The sequence below is a fragment of the Talpa europaea genome, assembly GCF_964194135.1.
Source record: "Talpa europaea genome assembly, chromosome: 8".
NCBI lineage: Eukaryota > Metazoa > Chordata > Mammalia > Eulipotyphla > Talpidae > Talpa > Talpa europaea.
In genome coordinates, this window is record NC_140075.1 from 38,100,632 (window position 1) to 38,121,907 (window position 21,276).

General features: G+C 37.4%; 1 protein-coding gene across 2 annotated transcripts in view; it reads right to left on the reverse strand.

The window, feature by feature from the left end:
• Positions 1-2,677: 2,677 nt before the first annotated feature.
• SHC4 (SHC adaptor protein 4) overlaps positions 2,678-21,276 on the reverse strand; it is a gene marked incomplete at both ends in the record, with an annotated part of 122,747 nt that continues 104,148 nt past the window's right edge. For both annotated transcript variants that reach the window (XM_084240613.1, XM_084240612.1), the window contains 2 exons: positions 2,678-2,833; positions 11,667-11,920. In XM_084240613.1, coding sequence (XP_084096739.1) covers positions 2,678-2,833; positions 11,667-11,920 — 410 coding nt within the window. The remainder of the gene's footprint in view (positions 2,834-11,666; positions 11,921-21,276) is intronic.

Consider the following 21,276-nt stretch of genomic DNA (forward strand, 5'->3'; position numbering starts at 1 on the left):
TCCTAAAGATTTTCCTCTATTTTTTTAATTCTTAAAAGTTGTATACTTTTATATTTCACATGTAAACCTATAATCCATGTGAGTTAATATTTACGGAAAGTGTGAGTTTTGTTCTTTTGCCTTCACAGGTTCGATTGCTCCAGCACCATTTGTTGCAAAGGCTATCCCTAATCCACTGAGTATACTTCCCTCCCCACTCCTTGTGGGGTCACCAGGGTTGGCTGACTCCCCCCACTGCAGGCCATAGCCCCTAGAAGGTGGTTCTCCATAGTTCTCTCTCCAGATTTTGTTATTTTTCCCTCCTCTCCTCTCTTCACAGGCCCCGGTGCAATGCATCCTCCCTTGTGGTTTCCCCAAACTCTGCTTACACCTTTGTAAATAGTCCCTTTATTAAAAGCTCCTCAAATTACCCAATTTAAGTGAGCCATCTGTTTCCTGTCAGGACCCTGACAAATCCTCCAAATGACGAATTTTCCATATCCCAAACATCAGACATATACTACCAATTGTCACAAAGCAATAATCATTTATTTATTTTTTGAAAAGTTGTTTACAGATATTTATAGGCAAATGGATTTCTACTTTTAGACAGATGAAGATAAGAGTGTGTCACTGAAATAGCATGCAAACATTTCCTTTGTGGGTTCATTTTGTTTTAACTATGTCTGTGGTTTTTGTTAAGTGCGGTTTTTGTTAAGTGCAGTGTTTGCTCATCCAACTACTATACCATTACCTACAAATACTGACTATCCTTGTGTACTCTCGCATCTTTTATATTTTCTGCATCTATTTGTACCAGAAACTTTTTTTTTTTTGCTACATAGCACTCTGCTCATCCAGACCAAGAGAGACCACAGTCCTGCCTTGTCTCTGATAAAGGTGATTAGATCACCCATAAGTTTCTATGATCTATACCTATGCTAATCCCCTTTATGAAGATAGATAATCAAGAACTAAGATGTATGCAAAACTGATGGAAAATATATTATTTCCTAGCTGTATAAAAGGAAACAAGGCTACCTAAGGAATTAATGGCACTAGAAGTAAAATAAACTCATAAGCCTTTACATAAAAATATTAGAGTTCAGTGTGCTTAATTTCTATGCAAAAGAATTTTCCCATATTTTATTTAAAACTTAGCAAATATATCACAATTACAAATATTAAGTTTTATCTACATAGCCAACATGAAGTGGACTTAGGAGAAAAAAAAAAAAAACACTCTAAAGTAATGGTCAGATGTCTAAACACAAAGGCAAGTAAATTTTCTGCTACTAAGAACAACTAAATCCACTTCTACCATCATCACTTATATTATTCCCAAGTTTCAATGATTTTGACTAAGAGGTTTGGGGTCTCCACTATCTGAATGTTTATCTCTGTGAGTACTGACACAGACTCAAGGTAAAAAATGAAGTATTTTACAGACTGGTTATCAATACTCACCCCTAGTAAATGGAAAATTTGCTTTTCATAGACATGTGATTACTGAAATGGATGTATGAATTCAACTAGTCCAGTTCCCTCATTTCATAGACAAGGAAAATGGAGTCCAGACAGATTCAGCAACTTCTTCAAGATCACATTGATGACTGCCCACAGAGTTTTTTTCTCTGTATAATTAATTTGGACTTTAGTTCACCAGCTGGTCGACAGGCAGAAAAAATTTCCAATTACTGCATGCGATGTTTTTTCCCTTCTGCCTTTTGTCTGGTTACATCTAAAAAAGGTGCTAAGAATACATGTAGATGAGGGACTAAGTTTTCATTTCAACCAAACAAGAGAATATTTTCCCACACTTTCAAATAAATTCTGCACTCCAAATAAAAATGGAGCCAATAAAGATATCGAGTATGAAGTGTTCATTTGTTTGCCATCTTTTAAATCTGTGCACTCATGAACTATCTTTTTGTGAGAGGGAAGAAGGATAAATATGATGAAATCAGAAATGACTGATAGATTTGGTCTCTCAGTTTGTTACATGCTGTCTACAAACGATCCAAACAGCAAAGACTGAGAAATCCTAGGCCAAAGAATTTGGGCTGCAACACTTTAACCAGCAAATGGGACAGACCAATGCTTCAGTGGATTTTGGTTTGATTCCACTGGCATAGACACTGTCCAAATTCAATGTCAAATTAATTTTAACATTGCAGTGAAAGTGCTACTAAACAGAAAATGCAATAAAGTCAATAGCCATCAAGCAAATTGCTTATTTTTGTAAGAAGGAAAACCTTTTTTTTTCTTTTTGGCAAATGGTTCTGTAGTTATAGAACAAGAAGACATTTAGAACTAATCTCCCCGATATGAAAATGTCCCAAAATAACCAAGTTGAAAGGCACATACCACTGCCCCAGCAGTTCATTCAAGTTGTCTTTAGCATGTGAAGTTTTAATTGTGCTTTTTAGTTTGTTATCAATGTATCCTGGCCTTAAAAAGTGACATCCGTGCATATGCATAATTTCTTTTCAAATGGACCAATCCACTTCCCCTTTCTGAATTTTCACTTTCTGAAGATCAGTTTTGTTAGTTCTTTGTTTTACAAAGGACCTAGTCCACATCGGTCTTGGAAAGACGCACTTCACAGTTTGGGCTCTATTTTATGTAGAAGCCAAGTTTGTGTCCTAACACAAAATGGAGTTTCCTGAAATATCAGTGGGATGGCACTTCCATATTGTCATTTGTTGGAATGCAAAAGTCCTGGATTATTATCTTTTCTCACTGGTTGTTTAAGGTTCACTTCACTTCCAGAAGAGATGATTGGCAAACTGTTATCCATGTGGTATCTGATCAGATGACCAACATTATCAAATACATGGTCCTTGGTCCTTACCTTGAAAAGGAAGTACAAATACATTAGGTTAAATGATAATATTTCTCCTAAAACATGTAAACAATCAGGGGGAACAAACAAGACATATCCCTGAAAGATATTTGGATGAGTAAACAAAAGGTACTTTTCAACTCTTTCAGTAAACAATTTTCTCATTCCCCAGTACCCTTTTAAAGCAACTATCTCTTCCAGTAAGGAAAATGGGAAGCATTTGTGCCAACTCCAAATTTGCAATCAATCTCCTTGCCATGTTACTGTTTGACGTATTCTGTCCTGTCATCATTCCAATAAATATTTAAGTGGGGTGTACACAAGCATGACTTCCAGGGTCACAATTAAATCCCATCTAGCAGAGAACTTCTATATTCTCATCTCTTCAGGACGTAGGATTTCTGAAGAAGTCTTACTCCCTTTAGATGTTCAGCACAAATCCTGTCTCATCCAAGAAGTCTCCCAAATCTTTATGATAGATGTTAACATCACCTTCTGGACGACTTCATGGTAGCTGATTTTATAAATATTTGTTACACGGAACTTCTTATTTGCATGTCAAAGGAACTAGGCCATGACTTTTCCTGTGGACTTTCCTCCCTAGTATTATTGGATTCCTACCATGTATGCGTGGGCAGTAGACATTCCTCTCCATCATGATTCCACTGGCCTGGAAGCCTGGCCATAATGCGCTCCCTGTTTGGAGGGTGGATGGGGAATGTCCAGGGAAGAGAAGGTGTAGAGCCAGGGAAACCCTCAGTTATATAACACTGTTACCTCTCTACAAGGGATTCTTTGAGTTCTGTCTAGATGTTGTTTTTCAGAATATTGAAAACATGTATTTATTGGAATAATTGACCAAATTTGGATGTGGACTGTGATTTAGATAATGGTGCTATATCAATGTTTAAATTTCTTGATTTTGATTATTGTGCTTTGGCTGAGTAAGGTTATATCCCTATTCCTTAGGAAACACACACTCAAAGACTAAGAGAAAAAGGATACAATGTCTCCAACTTGCTCTCAAGTATCTCCTGGAAGATGATTTAATCTCCTACATCTCATCTCACCCTACATCAAATCAATTGATCAGTCTCTCCCATTGTATTCTTAATTCCAGCTCACTCAGCCTTCCCCTCCTGCCTCTGTTCTGGTTCAGGATTTTACCTAGAAAAAGTGGATATGACACCAGGACACTTCTTTTACCTAGAAACCCCTACTTACTTTCTCTGTCCCTGGTCATTTCCCTTCTCTTCAATTCATCTTGCACACAAATGTCAAACTAATCTTCCTAATGCAGAGATTATAACCTACTCGCTTTCTGGCTAAATACACTAGGGTACCATTTAATTTGCTGGGGAGTAAGGCAGAAGGTGTCCAACAGAGAATTTTTAGTATTTTGAATTAGTGAGGAGATTTCATATAAAACTCTGATCTTAAAATTGATTTTGTGGGGCCTCCCCAGTGGCACAGCAGTTGAGCGCTGGGTTGCCAAGCTGCCCACAGCCTCTGCAGCGCCTGTTCCATCCCCAGCTGCTCCCTGGCCACCAGAGGGGGGTCCCACATGGCGCACAGACCTCTCCTGCCACCCGCTGCTCCCCTCAGCAGTGTACTTCGGTCCTTCTACCTGCCCTGCTCCTCACTCTGGCTCTGGTGAATTCTCTCACCCTCCCGCGCTTCTGACTGTACCCAGTGCTTGTATAAATAAATAAATAAATAAATCTTAAAAAAAAAAAAATCTGATTTTGTGATTTCTTTGGAAAAATAAAATCTGGCTGCACTGAGCCCCTAACCTGAGCAGTGACCCTTCCCCTTGTAGGACATGTACTTTTCAGTTCATCAAGTTCATTGCACCCTATGTGCAATTACATCAATTGTCCTCCTTTGCACACTTACAGTACTGGCCAGGACCTGCAAACATTTGCCACTCTAACCCATATCACATAGGTTATTTTTTAATTGTGGTAATAAACACATAACAAGATCTATGCTCCAAACAAATTTTTTTTTCAAAGAATTTATTTATTTTTGTGTAGAAGAACTGTGGTGCAGGTGCAGGCTAGAGATGCAGGGAGGTGAGAAGATTCACCAGAGACAGAATGGGGAACAGAGCAGGCAGATTTACTGAAATCCACTGCTGAGGGGAGCAGCAGGCGAGGCAGGAGAGGTCTACTGCGCCATGTGGGTAGCTCCCTGACCAGGGATCAAACTCAGGCTGGGGCAGAGAGAGTGCAGAGACTGAATCCCTAAACCACCAGGGAGGCCCTCAAACAAATTTTTAAGTATACAGTGGGAGTTAACGAAAGTACAATGTTGTATACCAGATCTCTAGAATTTCATCTTATATGACTGGAACTCTGTAACCTAATAAATAGAGGTCCCCTTCAACCCCTACTCCCTACGCCTTGGCAATAGTCATTCTGCTTTGTATTTCCATCAGGTGGACCACTTTCAATACCTTATGTGTATGATGTATACATCACATTTTTAATCCATTCACCTATCAATGAACATTAAATTGATTTCTAATTCTTGAATATTAGGAACGATGCTATAGTGAACATGGGAGTGCAAGTATCTCTTTAAGATACTGATTTTAATTCTTTTGGATAAATACTCAGAGAAAGGATTGTTGAATTATATGGGAGCTTTAGTCTAAATTTCTTGAGGAAACTCCACAGTGTGGCTTTTCCATCATGGCTGCACCATTTCATATTCTCATTGCCAGTGGACAAGTGTTCCAATTTCTGTGCATCTTTGTCAATCTTCCTATTTTCTAGTTTTTTTTATAATGGCACTTCTAACAGGTATGAAATATCTTACTGTGAAGATTAGTATTATCAAGCATCTTTTCACATACCTATTGACCACTTGCATGTCTTCTTTGGAGAAATGATGGTTCAATACACTGCCCATTTTTTAATTGGGTTATTTGTTATCAAATTGCAAGTTATCCTTAGATATTCTGAAAATTAACTCCTTACCACCTGTATAGTTTGCAAATATATTCCCCCATTCGTTCACCTGCTTTTTCACTTTGTTTATTGTTTTCTTTGATGTGCAGAAGTGTTTTAGCTGATGTAGCCACCCTTGTCTATTTCTGCTTTTGTTATCTTTGTTCCTGGTGTCATATCCAAGAAACCAAGAAGCAAGACCAATGTTATAAAGCTTTCACCTTATATTTTCTTTTAGGAGTTTATAGTTTCAGGTCTTACAGTGAAGTCTTTAATATATATTTTTTTAAAGATTTATTTTTATTTATTTATACAAGCACTGGGTACAGTCAGAAGCACGGGAGGGTGAGAGAATTCACCAGAGCCAGAGCGGGGAGCAGAGCAGGCAGAAGGACCGAAGTACACTGCTGAGGGGAGCAGCGGGCGGCAGGAAAGGTCTGCGCGCCATGTGGGACCTTCCTCCAGTGGCCGGGGAGCAGCCGGGGATCGAACTGGCGCTGCAGAGGCTGTGGGCAGCTTCGCAACCCAGCGCTCAACCGCTGCGCCACCGGGGAGACCCCCTCTTTAATCTATTTTAAGTTGATTTTTGTGTACGGTATAAGGGTCCAATTTCATTCTTTTGCATATAGATATCCAGTCTTCCCAACACCACCTGAAGTGACTATCCTTCCCCAATTGCTTATTTTTGATAACTTCGTCAAAGTTCATTTGAATATTTATGTATATATTGGACTCTCTATTCTGTTCCTTCAGTTTATATGTCTGTCTTTATACCAGTGTCATACTGTTTTGACTGCTGTAGCTTTGCAGTGTGCACTTAGGTCAGTAAATATGATGCCTAAACTTTGTTCTTCTTTTTCAAGATTGTTTTAGCTATTCAGGATCTTCTGTGGTTCCAAAAGAATTTTAGGATTTTTTACTATTTCTGTAAAAAATGTTATCATAATTTTAATATAGACTGCAATGAATTTGTAGATCATTTTGGATAGCATGGACATTTAAAAACATTAAATTTTCCAATCCATGAACATAGGATGGCTTTCAATTAGTGTCTTCTTTCATTTCCTTTAGTTTTGCAGTTTTCAGTGAACAAGTCTTTTGCCTCTTTAGTGTTTCTTATTCATAAGTAGTTTATTCTTTTTGCTACTATTATAAATAGAATTCTTAATTTCCTTCTCAGACTGTTCATTGTTAGCATATAGAAAAACAACTGATTTTTTGTACATTGATATATTCTACAATTTACTGAAACCACATATTAGTTTCAACAGGTTTGTTTTGTCTTGGTGTGGAACATTTAGAATTTTCCCATACATAAAATCATGCCACCTATTAACAGAGATCATTTTACATCTCCCTTTCTGATTTGGATGGCTTGTATTTCTTTTCCTTGCCAAATGCTCTGGTTAGCACTTCCAGCACTAAGTTGAACAAAAGTGGCAAGAACGGGCATTTTTTTCTTATTAATGATCTTAGAGGAAACATTTTCAGTTTTCACCACTGAGTATGGTATTAGTTGTGGGATTTTCATGTATAGCTTTAAACTGTTGAGGTAATTTTCTTTTATTCTTAGCTTGTTGCATGTTTTTTTTTTTTCTCATGAAAGGGTGTTGAATTTTGCCAAATATTTGTTCAACTATTGAGATGATCACAAATTATAACTTTTCATTTGTTCATGTGATGTATTATATTGATTGATTTTTCATATGTTAAACCATTCCAAGGATAAATCCTACTTGGCCATGGTGTATGATCCTTGCAATCTACTGTTCAACTTTGTTTGCTAGCATTTTGTTTAGGATTTTTGCATCTATGTTCATCAGGGATGCTGGTCTGCAGTTTTCTTATAGTGTCTTTTCTGGTTTACGTATCAGAAAACAAGGTTACGGATGCTTACCTTGTAAAATGACTTTGGAAGTGTTTCTTCTTCAATTTTTGCTTGGAAAAGTTTAAGAGGCATTGGCATTAATCCTTCTTTTAATGTTTGGTAGAATTCACCAGTGAAGACATCTGTTTCTGAGCTTTTCTTTATTAGGAGTTTTTGATTACTGATTCCATCTGCTTGCCAGTTATTCATCTGTTCATATTTTTTATTTCTTCATAATTAGGTCATGTTAGGTGAAATGTCTTTAGGGTTTCATGCATTTATTCTAGGGTATCCAATTTGGTTTTGGCATGCAGTTATTCTTGGTAATGTCTTATAATCTTTTAATTTCTATGACTTGAGTTATAATGACTATTCTTTCATTTCTGATTTTATTTAGTTTTCCCTCTTCTTTTTTAATCTAACCTAACCAGAAGTTTGTCAATTTTTATCTTTTAAAAAAACCTATTCACAGTTTTCGTGATTTTTCCTTTTTTTTTTTAAATTTTCTTTCATTTGTTTCTACTCTAGTCTGAATCATTTCATTCTTTCTGTTAATTTTGTGCTTCATTTTTTCTTCTTTTTACAGTACTTTGAGATGTAAAGTTAGGTTGGTTATTTGATATCTGTATTTTTTGCAATGTAGGCATTGATCGCTATTAACTTTCTATTGTTTTTTTCCTATCTTTGTTTTTAAACATCCTTGTTTATTTTTTCACAATATAGGATTTCTCCCCTCATGTGCAGTTACCATAATTTTACCACCACCAAAGTGCCCCCAGTCCGCCACCATACTCCACCACGCTTTGGTCTCCACCCCCCAACTTTTCTCATTTTGTTTCTGCTGCATCCCATAGGTTCACAATGCTATTTTCATTTTTATTGTCTCTAGATATTTTCTAATTTCCCTGTTGAGTTCTTCTTTGACCTGTTGGTTGTCCAAGAGTTCACTGTTTCAGCAAGAAAAACAGAAAAGAATATAAACAAATGGGACTACAATAAGCTGAAAAGCTTTTGCACAATGAAGGAAAACATCATTAAAACAAAAAGGCAGCCTACTAAATGGGAGAAGATATTTATAAACCACATATCAGACAAAGGGTTAATAGCCAAAATATACAAATAAATAAATCAACAAGAATGGATAGAGGATCTAAACAGACATTTCATCAAGAAGACCAACAGATGGTGAAGACACACATGAAAAGATGTTTGACATTGCTCATCATTAGAGAGGTCCAAATTAAAGCTACAAGGAGAATTCACAGTAGTTAGAATGGCTATTATCAAAAAGCAAGAAACAATACGCATTGGTGAGAATGTGAAAAAAAAAAAGGACAATTATGATTGGAATATAAATTGGTGCAGCCACTACAGAAGACAATATGGTGGTTCCTCAAAAAATTAAAAACAGAACTACCATATAACCCAGTAATTCCACTTTTGGGCACTTACCCAAAGAACATGAAAATAGTAAGTCAAATAGATATATGCATCCCTCTATTCTTTGCAGCACTATAGCCACGACAGGGAAACAACTCAAGTATCCAACAACAATAAAGAAAAAATGGTATAGACACAATGGAATAGTACTCAGCCATTTAAAAAGATGAAATCTTGCCATTTTGTGACAATATGACTGGACGTTGAGGGGATTATGCTAAATGAAAAGTCAGAAGGAGAAAGACAAATACCATATGATTCTGCTCATTTGTGGAATATAACAAAACAAAAGCAAATGACCACCTAAAACAAAACCAAAAAAAAAAAAAAAAAGAAAAAAACCTTTAGACTCTGACAATAAAATCGTGGTTACCAGAGGGGAAGCGGAGTGGCTGGTAGAAGTAGAGAGGACCAATTGGTTAATGGTGGATAACAAGGTATTTGGTGGTGGGTGTAGTATGATATATACAGCTGCTGCAGTGAAAAACTATATACCTGAAATCTTACCTCAACAAGAAATAAAAGAGGGTGCTGTCAATGACCACATTTGTGAATTTTCAAGTTTTCTTTCTGTCATCAATTTCTTGTTTCATTCCATTGTGATCAGAAGAGACACTTGGTATGATTTCAAGTTTTAAATTGTTAAGACTTTTTTTATGACCTAATATGTAATCTATCTTAGGATTTGTGATCTAACGTGAATGTTCTAGTGTGTTTGAGAAGAATTTGTATTCTCCTTCTGGGACTCTCATAATACATATTGTTTTGTTTGATGATATTTGATAAGTCCCAGAGGCTTTCTCTACTCTTTTTCATTCCACTTTTTTACCTTTTTGTTCTCTGTCTGGATAAATACACACAACATGTCTTCAATTTTGTTGATTCTTTCTTCTGCTCGACTAAGTTTGTTGAACTCCTCTAGTAAATTTTTCCGTTTGATTATTGCATTCTTCAAAATTTCTATTTAGTTTAAATATATTCTCTTTGTTGATATTTTCATTTTATTTTGAATTCTTTGTAAGATACTTTGTATATCTTCATTTCTTTAGGCTGGGATCCTGAATTTGACTTTATATGGGATAAGACTCTCACCAATCAGCCAGGCTAGAGATTTCTGGGCCCTGGGGAAGAAGGATGCAAATTCTCTGGGCTTGTACATACAATTTCTCAATAAGAAAGTCTTGCCACTTTTTTTTTCCCCCCAAGCACTCCTAATCTCTTGCTCCCTCTGGTGTCTGTCAACATACTGCAGGTTTCCTAGAGCAACTGCAAGTTTCCCCACTAGTCCTTGCTCCCAGTGTCCACAGGTGTCTAAGGTTTGCTGGCTCCTTGTCAGTGCTCAGATATCAGCCTTGGGCAGCCCCCTAAAAACCCAGAACAGCAGATCCATGTTCTAGTCCTCTCCCTTCCTATTAAAGGAAAAGCATCTTTTCCTTTTCATGCCAAGCTATACGGATATAGTAAGCCCCACCCAACTCTTGTTTTCCCCAGGCAGTCAAGCCATACTGATTCCATTGGTGCTCCTTGAAAGACAAGACAGAAACCAGTTTCTCCGCGGTCCTCAAAAAAAATACTGCAACACTGGACACATGCACTTCTGTTTTTCCCACCGAGGAGCAGAAAATCATTCTCTCAGACGCTCTCTCCCTGGCACTGAGCAGGATCAACTTGAGAGAGGGACTGACTTGGTAAAAGTAAAATAGCTCTTCTGTCCTATTTCCATGTGGCTATTTTCAACTTTGTGTCCACCTGGGATACTGCAGGTTCTTAACTAGATTCTAGAATTCTCATATAAAGGTATTTTTATCTATATATCATTGTGAAGTCAGTGTTTGGGTAGCAGAATAAGGGCTGAGACTTCCTATTCCATCATAGTGCTAATGTCATTGTTTACATGGGTTAACTGCATCATCCCCACTTTAAAACCTGCCACTATCTTCCCTGTCTGACAGCAGGCATTTCAGTCTACATTCCCACCTCACAACCTACTTTTCAAGAACATTTCTGCTCCTTACATCTTTATGGGCTTAATACCCTTCAGTTACGTTCTCTGCTCCTGCATTTCCATCCCTATGTCCCAGATGTACCCCCCTTTAAAATCTGTCTCTTTCAAGGTTCATCTCACTTGTGAGACTCTGCAAGATGTCATCGCAATTTGTGTCAACCCAGGCATTCCTCTATGCTAAGGAACAACATAATGCTTTGGCTGAACCATTCTTGTCATCCATCCTTATGTTATAATTATTTACATCTGTTTGACTGAATTATAAACATTCTAAGAGCAAGGGCCATGTCTGTGAAGCTGGGCAATAATCAGCTATCACTCCCTGTACCTCATGTAGTGAGTATTCATTCAGTACATTGAACTGAACAGAAAGAAGCTGTCCTCTTCTTGATGCTCTAGGGTGATTCCTACTCAAACCCCTCCACCAGTCTCTGTTTAGCACTTCCTGCTCCTGTTGGAGGGTAAAAACATAATATACCCTTCTTCTTGACAACCCAATATCAGGTTTTGAATCTACCATTCAGAATAACCTTGTCACAACATCCCGTGAAGACGGTAATGAGAAGTTAATGATACCTTGCCTTCAGGATCCACCAGGAGAAGATGTTTTGCCTGGCCTCCTTGCAGTCCACTCAACACATATTGGCCAGGAGATGTTGCACTTTCTCGAACCAAAAAGTCCCCATCCTTTACCAAGAGGCTCTCTGCTGCCTTCCTGCTCAATTTGCCGTGGTAGCAGTCTTCATTCCGCAGCTGCTGCTTAATGTGTGGCAAAGAATGTGAGCTGGCAGGCTGAGCCGTGGCACCTGGCTGAACGGTTTCTGGTGCCTCTGAAGTCGAAACACAAAGAAAGACATCACTAAGTTATCTCCTCAGGCATGCACATCCATCTATTCGGCCAGCCGGCCAGCCTTCCAGCCTTCCATCCATCTAGTTGCTCATTCACTCAGGAAATAGAACTTGAAGCCCTACTATGTGCCAGCCACTGTTTAAATAATGCTGTTTCTGGGACAATATTTTTCCCTAGAACTTCCAACAGGCTCTAACTGAACGGTAGACCCAAACATTGCCTTTGGCTTCTATTACCAGGAAAGGCTTGCCCAGGTACGGGAGTTTTTGTTTCAGATGAGAAATGGAATTGGCCCACAAAAACTGCTTTTATAACTGCAGAGAGAGTCTCTTTATGTCCCCATGTCTTCTCATGTACATCTTATGCTGTACCTGGTTTACAGATAACTTCTAAAACATTCTTAAAAAATTTTTAAATGCCGGGGCCTCCCCAGAGGCGCAGCTGTTGAGCGCTGGGTTGCGAAGCTGCCCGCAGCCTCTGCGGCGCCGGTTCGATCCCCGGCTGCTCCCCGGCCACCAGAGGAGGGTCCCACATGGCACGCAGACCTCTCCTGCCGCCCGCTGCTCCCCTCAGCAGTGTACTTCGGTCCTTCTGCCTGCTCTGCTCCCCGCTCTGGCTCTGGTGAATTCTCTCACCTTCTGACTGTACCCAGTGCTTGTATGTATGTATGTATAAATCAATCAATCAATCAATAAATCTTTAAAAAAAAAATTTTAAATGCCTACATAACTTCGAGCTCTGCCCACTTTTTAGCATTAATTATTTTTTCTTTAGCCATAATTATGAATGTGAGTCTCAAGATATTTCTGATCTGAAACATCAAAGCTATGCTGGAACTTAGAGGATTTCTGTTAAATGATCACTCCTTTGTTTGAGTCATTCTGCTCACACAAACAGAGTCTATCAGGTAAAACAAAAAGGAGGCATGGTTGGATTCAGCTTCCCCAAGTTCTGCAGAAAAAGTATAACCCAGATGGACAACACTGGGAATGAGAAAGTACATGAAATTAAGTGCATTAAATAGCACTTAGTAGTGTTACTGATACTCATAGTAATCCCCACTTACTATGATAGGTATTGCTCAATATTTTACATATGTAACATCTTGTTTGACTCTCAAAATCAGACAGGAAAGAAAATGGGTCTTTAAAGGTGTTAAATGACATACCTAAAGTCACACTGCTAATATGTTGTACATCCAGAATTGGAAACATGATCTAGCTGACGCCAAAGTCTAGGTTCTCTATCACCACATTCTAAGTCTTTGTCATGGATGCAAAAATCTTCCAGTTTTCAAAACTGCTCTACCCACTCTATTACTGTAGTACCAAAAAAGTTCCTAATAGATAGCAGAGCTATCAGGCTGATATACAGCATATCCAGAAGTAATAACATAAAATTCTCATGCCTGAATCCAGAGAAAAATTATATATTAAATATGGGAAATTTACCTGGAAAATAACCACAGAAATCACTGTCTTTTTAAATGTAAAAGGTCATTTATATAGAAACCAACTTTCACCTTTATAAATGCAAAGGAATGTCTATAGGGTTTTATGCAAAGGTCTACCAAATGAGAATTTGTTAAATTCTTTTCACCCTAAGTTTTACAACCTATATGTGTTGACCCCATGAAGTCACTGACTTTAGCAACCGATCCCGTGTAGGCGTAACATAACCCTCCTATTAACATGTTATAGTCTTTTCCCTATTTAAGAACTTCTCTCCACATAATATAATTTTGCAGCTTTCACATGTTTATCTTCAAGAATATCTTTGGTCTATTTCTAACGGACACAACTATTCTCTACAAACAATCAGGTCTTTCTTGCATAGCCAGAAAAATCGTGAAGAAATGTGTCTGGATTTGATGAATACTGATTGTATTTGCATTTTAGTTCTGCATGCTCTGAAACATAGTGGAGAGCTACTGATGACTAGGTATGTGTGTGTGTCTGTGCATGTGAGAAAGTGCAGAAAGTGTGTGTGAGAAAGTGTGTGTGAGAAAGTGTGTGTGAGTGTGAGGGAGAGCCAGCAATGTGTGTATGTGGCACACAATGCTTAGTACAGAGCAGTTTTTGGTTTATTCTGTGATTGTGGTGGACAGCTTTTGGACAAGGACAAACAAAAGAAAAGCAGACATTATATCATCTTGAAAAGAGACACTAGATCTGGGCCAGCCAGAGGATATGAACAATATTTTCCTGAAACAACTTCCTGAATTAGCATAAGGACAAGATACACTGTGTTGGAAGACTTCAAACACCCTAACATTTATTGAAAATCTAATTCTGCTAAGAGTACAATATCTTCCAGATAAAATTTGTGTTTTAATTTTAGAAAAATTGCATATACTAATTTAAAAAAGTTATACATACTATTTTTTTTAATATGGGAAGCAGAAAAAAACAAAGAAAAGTAATCACCAATGATCTCAGCAGCAAACACAATTTTTAACATTGTGGTACATTATTAATTTCCCCCTTTTCTTGCATAAAGTTGAATGTGAGTAAGATAATCATCATTTAAATATGGATACTTATGTACAATTTTCATATATATTCAATAAATTATTTATATTCGTTTATTTTCTCAGAAATATTAAAGAGTAAGAAAGCATAAGGAAAGCTACTCTAGATTTATTTGATACTTAAAAATTAGAAAATGATAGAAATCTTGAAAAAACTAATTATGCCATCTTAGAATTCCCACTAACAAACAACTAAGAACTTTTTGCTCACAATCAGATCTTTAGAAAAGCATATGCCCGTGCATATGCTTCTGGTGGGCAAAATCTCTGAAAGTTGGAATATGACTTAAGAAAGAATAAAACCTAATATGCAAGATCTGCATTAAACAACTCCAAATAATTCCTATGGGGGAAAAAAAAAAAAGATAAGACTTTAAAGAAACCAGAATAAACTACGAAGACTGCATATTATTTATGCATTCAATTATTTCAAGCATGTATAAGATTTTTTTTTGATAGTATTGATTATTATATTAGCAAGAGACTGGGGGAAATGAGATGTTACCAAGAAGACACAGGTTTGTAAACCATGATACAGTCACACAATACAAGACTATAGAACAACTGAAAAGAACAAAATCTATGCATCCAGCATAGGAGAACCTAAATAAATAAAGCAAATATTAACAGCTCTAAAAGGCGGGCATACACAGAAATACAATAATAGATGGGAACCTTCAATATCCTACTTTCAACAATAGATAGATGATCTACACAGAAAATCATTAATAAAATGCTGGACTTAACTGCATATTATAACAGATGCAACTGAACTGGGATGGGATGTACATTCTTCTTGAGTACACATGTAATATTCTCCAGAATAGATCATATATGTTAGGTCAAAAAGTCTCAACAAATTTAAGAGAACTGAAATAATATCAAGCATCTTTTCTGACCACACTGGTACAAAACTGGAAATAATTACAAGACCAAAAGTGAAAAGTTCATAGATATGTGGACATTAAACAAGATACTACTGAACAACCAATGGGTCAAAAGAAAAATCAGAAAGTATCTTAAGACAAACAAGGGATGCAGCAACAAGAGTTCTAATTAATTCACAATAATTAATACCTACATTTTAAAAAAAAAAGAAAGCTCACATATAAAAAAACCTCAAAAACTATGAAAAGAAAAACAAATAAGCCCAAATTTAATAGAGGGAGATAAACAACAAATACCAAAACAGGAATTTATGAAATATAGACTTAAAAAATAGGTTAAAAAATCAATAAAACTAAGAGTTTTTTTTTTTCAAATATAAACAAACAGACAAATATTCAGCTAAACTTACCAGGGGGAAGTAGAAAGCACTCAAATAAATAAAACTAGAAATGAAAGCGGAGACATTAAAATGATACCACACAAATAAAAAGGATCTTAAAAGGTCCCTCGAACTTATGAATTCCTATGAACAAATTTAACAACCTCCAAGAAATGGATAAATTCTTAGACATACAACGTATTTATTCAAGACAAAATCATGAAGAAATAGAAAATCTCAGTAGATGAATTACGAATAAGCAGATGGAATCAGTACATTAAAACATTTAAAACATTTGCTGGTAGCAGCAAAAAGTCCAGAACAGATGACTTCACTAATAAATTCTATCAAACATCGTAAGGATAATTAAAGTCAATTCTTCACAAACTTCTCAAGCAAATGGACTACATCGACTAAAAAACTACACATCAAAAGAAATCATCACTAAACTGAAAAGGAAAAAATATTTGTAAATTGTGTATCTGATAAGGGGCTAATATCCAAAAACTATGAAGAACTCACATAACTCAACAGCAAGCAAACAATATGATTTTTTAAATGGGAATAAATTTTGGCAGAAAATTACATGAATAGCCATTTTTCAAAGACTACTAACTAGACTTACAATGATCAGTTCAAAATATATATAAATATGTTGTATACCTGGAATTAATATAATTTATGGTCAATTATACCTCAATAAAAACACACCACATCACTTCATACCCAGTATGACTTTAGTTTTTAAAAACATAATAAGAATTAAAAAGTATTGGCAAGGATGTGGAGAAATGTAATATTTATCCAGGCTGATATAAAAATAAAATGGTATAGGCACTATGGAAAATAGTTCAGCAGTTCCTCACAAAATCACGTAAGTGTTAACATATGACATAACAATTCTACAATTCTTGGGTATATACCCAAGAGAACTGAAAGGCTATGTTTGTACAATAAATTGTGCAATAAATTGAAGAATAATGTTTATTGCAACATTATTAATATTAATAATAACAGCCTGAAAGTAAAGACAACCCAAATGGTCATCAACCAATGAAGGAATAAAAAAAAGGAGTATATCCATGTAATTCAATATAATATAGTCATAAAAAGAAAGAAGTCCTTCTACATTCTACCACATGGAAAAAAACTCAAAATCTCTGTTAAGTGAAAGATGTCAGACACAAAAAGTCCACATAGTGTGCTATTCCATTTACATGAAATATCCAGATTAGGCAAATCTAAAGAAAGGATAAGTAGATTGGTGGTCGATTTAAAAATTAAAAATGGCAGAGGACTAGGCAATGGACATTTTCCACAGTAGACATACAAATGGCCAACTGGTATATGAAAAGGTCCTTGACATCACTGCCATCAGGGAAATGCAAATAAAACCACAATGAGATACCACATTGCACCTGTTAGAAAGACTATCATCAAAAAGACAAGAGATAGGGCCTCCCCGTGGCGCAGCGGTTGAGCACTGGGTTGCGAAGCTGCCTGCAGCCTCCACAGTGCCGGTTCGATCCCAGGCTGCTCCCCGGCCACCGGAGGAGGGTCCCACATGGCGTGCAGACCTCTCCTGCCGCCCGCTGCTCCCCTCAGCAGTGTACTTCGGTCCCTCTGCCTGCTCTGCTCCCCGCTCTGACTCTGGTGAATTCTCTCACCCTCCGCGCTTCTGACTGTATCCAGCGCTTGTATAAATAAATGAATAAATGAATGAATGAATGAATATAAAAGAAATTAAAAAAAAAAAAGACAAGAGATAATTAAGTGTTAGAGAGGATGTGGAGAAAAGAGAACTCTGCACTGTTGTTGGGAATGCAAAATGGTGCAGTCACTATAGAAAACAGTATGAAGGACCCTCAAAAAATTAAAAATATAAGTACCATATGACCCAGCAAATCCACTTCTGAGTATATATCTGAAGGAAACAAAAATCATCTGTATTCCACTTTCATTACATCATTTATGTACTCCACAGCATTATTTGCAACAGCCGGGACATGGAAACAACCTAAAGGTCCATCAATGGATAAGTGGGAAAAAATGGAATATTAGTCACCTATAAAAAGGAAGGAAATCCTTACATTTGCAACATGGTTGAAACTTGAGAGCATTTTGCTAAGTTAAGTAAGTCAGACAAATGAACGCTGACTACAGATCTGAGGCAGCCAGAAGGGAAGGAGGCCAGGAATGGAGAGTAGAGAGGAGTAGAAAAAAGGCAGGGGGAGAACACAATGGACATGGTGGAGGACTAAAGGGTGCTGTGGTGGTGGGACACCTGCGGTGACCACACCTGAGGGACAAAATCCTATACTGTCAAAAAATTAACAAGGATGTAAGAAAAAGGTACTTCATTAAAAAATAAATAAATAAATTAGAGCCTCCCTGGTGGTGCAAGGGGTTAAGATGCAGCCTATGAAGCTATCCGTAACCATTGCAGCATGAGTTCGATCCCCAGCCAGGGAGCTACCCACATGGCGCAGCAGACCTCTCCTGTCTATCCGCTGCTCCCCTCAGTCAATATGCCTGTTCTGTTCCCCACTCTGTCTCTAGTGAATCCTCTCCCCCCAATACCTCTGGCCTGTACCCCAGTTCTTATATGCATAAATAAAAAATCTTTAAAAAAAATTTAAAATTATATAAAAAGAAAGACGTCAAACAAATAAAGACAAATAGTGTATGACCTCACTAACACGTAGAATCCAAAAATAATGAACTCACAGAAACAGAAAATAGGTTGGTGTTTGCCAGAAGCAAAGGGAGAGGGTTGGGAGAATTAATGAAGGTACAAAAAAGGTTTAGACTTCAAGTTATAAGATAAATAGGTGCTAACAATGTAACATACAGGGTGGCAACTGCAGCTAAGAGTACTGTATTATCTGTTGTATGGTATACTTACAATGTCTCTCCTCATGGAGAGGGCAAATAAGTTCCCTGTGAAAAATGAGTTCATGGATATTTGGGTGGCAGAAAGTTCTATTGTGGCGAAAACAATTAGTGGTCTATCAATATTTACTCTTCCTTTCATTTTATTTCATATTCTAGAAATCCTGAGTTTTAGGTGGGCATGTGGCTGCCCAGCAGGAGTAGCCTTTCTAGCCCCATCAAAGGTAGGTATGGCCACATGTTTAAGTTCTGCCAATGACAGGGGCCACTACTGGGTCATATCCTTTTTATTTTATTTTATATATTTTTTACATCATTTTTCATTTTTTGTACAATGTATGCATTTTTATCGTGATTATAGTCCCCGTGAAATTCCCACCACCCATTCACCCAAGTCCCATCACCCTAGTCCCTTGTGTTCTTCCCACCCTGTTTTGATCCTATTCCCTTCTCTCCCCTTGCAGAATGTCCCTGGTTTATAGTTGCCTGTTGGTTTTGATTTTTCTTTATTATAATTACTTTTATTTTTCAAGGAATGCATATGTACTCCTCTTGGCTTTCTTTCTACCTATAGCTGAACACTGTTGTGATGGCAAGAGTCCGAGACACTTACACTGGACAAGGAAGCCAGGCTGGAGAGTGGAAAGCTGTCCTACCAACCCTACCTTATCTATTTGTTAGGTAAAATAAATAAACTGCAGTCCTTTTTACACTATTATATTTGGGGGGAGTTTCCCTGCTCTGGCAGCTTAGACTAAACTAGTCATAAAGTGATACAAAAACTAGACAGTATCAGTACTAATGATTTCTTTCTGCCATGTTGGAGGAGAATAAAAATTGTTTTAAAGCTTCTCCTATTTTGGCAGTGGGATAGGACTGAGAGGCCCTGAAGGCAATACTTAAAAGAAATTTGATTTGTGTCATTAGGTTTGTTTCTGTTTTGCTTTACTGAACTAATAAGTAAACGTTTGTCTGGATAAGAGAAGCTAAGTATGCCTAAAGATTAGCTAATGAGGATTTTTATGGGAGAAAGGAAAGAAACAGGAGGAAGCATTAGGGGATAAGGTTAAAAGGGATTTAAGACATTTTTCAGAACCGTCAATATAAATTTTCCTAAATCAACATTATTTATACTTTTGAAGTTGAATTTAATTTTTTTGGAGGGAGTAACACTAGGTTGAAATTACCCTCAAGGTGATAACAAAAAGTCAAAGAAGGTTATGATACAATAAATCCTAAAGGGAAATACAGAATAAAGATTACCAGAAGCCTAAATTACTAAAAATGTTGCCACCAAGGCAGGGAGAGGGAAAAAAAAAAGATGGAAAAGGAAAATGTGAAAACACATTTTGATGTTACAATTTTGGACAGAGTAGTTTCAACAAATGACAGAAAATTAATATTATGGATTAATTTTACCTATTATTGAATAGTCTGTGATAAAAAGTAAAATTTATTTACTTGAATTATAAAGATTTTTAACATTGAAGATTTGATTATAAAGAAACAGCAGTTGTTATAAATCAAGAAGTATTCCAAATCACCCCATTTTAGCCATGCACAAATGAATCTTCTAATAACATGTTGCCCGGAAAAGTGCATGTGAAATAGAAGTCATTAAGCATATACTCCTATAAAGTTACTTTTAAAACCTGAGGTTCAGAAAGTTTCTTTTTTTCCAAAAGCTGTCGCTCTAGCAAATATTAACTTATCCACACAAGTTACTCTGCAGTAAACAGTGAAGTTCACTGTGGAAATCTGAACTCATTCCATATTCCCTTCCATGGCACAAGATGCTTTCTGAGGTGGACACACAGATTCACCACCCAGATCCTTTTCAAAGAAGGACCAAGGAGGGGCCTCCCTGGTGGCACAAGGGGTTAAGCACCGCACTATGAAGCTATCCGCAGCCTCTGCAGCACGAGTTTGAACCCTGGCCGGCCAGCGAGCTACCCACATGGCGCAGCAGACCTCTCCTGACTCACCCACTGCTCCCCTCAGCAGTGTACTTCAGTCAATCTGCCTGTTCTGTTCTCCGCTTTGTCTCTGGTGAATCCTCTCACTCCCCATCCCCCTGCATCTCTGCCCTGTACCTCAGCTCTTGGATGCATAAATAAATCTTTAAAAAAAAAACAAAAACAGAAGGACCAAGGAGCCCAGGTGTCAACAACAGCCAGCTTCAGCTGACCACCCTTCAAGGTCTGCCTCAGCCACAGAAAAAGCTGCCTTGCCACCTTCAAGTGGCCCACTGAAATAAGTGGGGTTAAAAGGCCCAGCCATTTGTGACCCCCACATGCTCTCACTAGGGTTGGTCAAGGACATGGTAGCTCCAAATGTCCCTCTTCTAAAGCTTCCCTCTTCCTCCTTCCAATCCTCCTTTCTCCCCCTCCTTTCCTGATATTAATTCTAATAACACCCTCTATATGCCAAGCCCCATCAGTGTTTGCTTCCAGAGAAAGCAACTGAGTTGTCTAGGTACCAAAAATGAGCTTGGAAAACTTGTAAGAAGATGGCCCTCTGTCCATCTGGCTGGCAATGAAGACCATTGTTTCTTAGTATAAGTATTAAGGTCATCTGGGGAAGCCCAAGTTCAGCAAAATCTCCTTTTAAATTTCATCTTGCCATGGCAGTCATGCCAGCTGGAAAG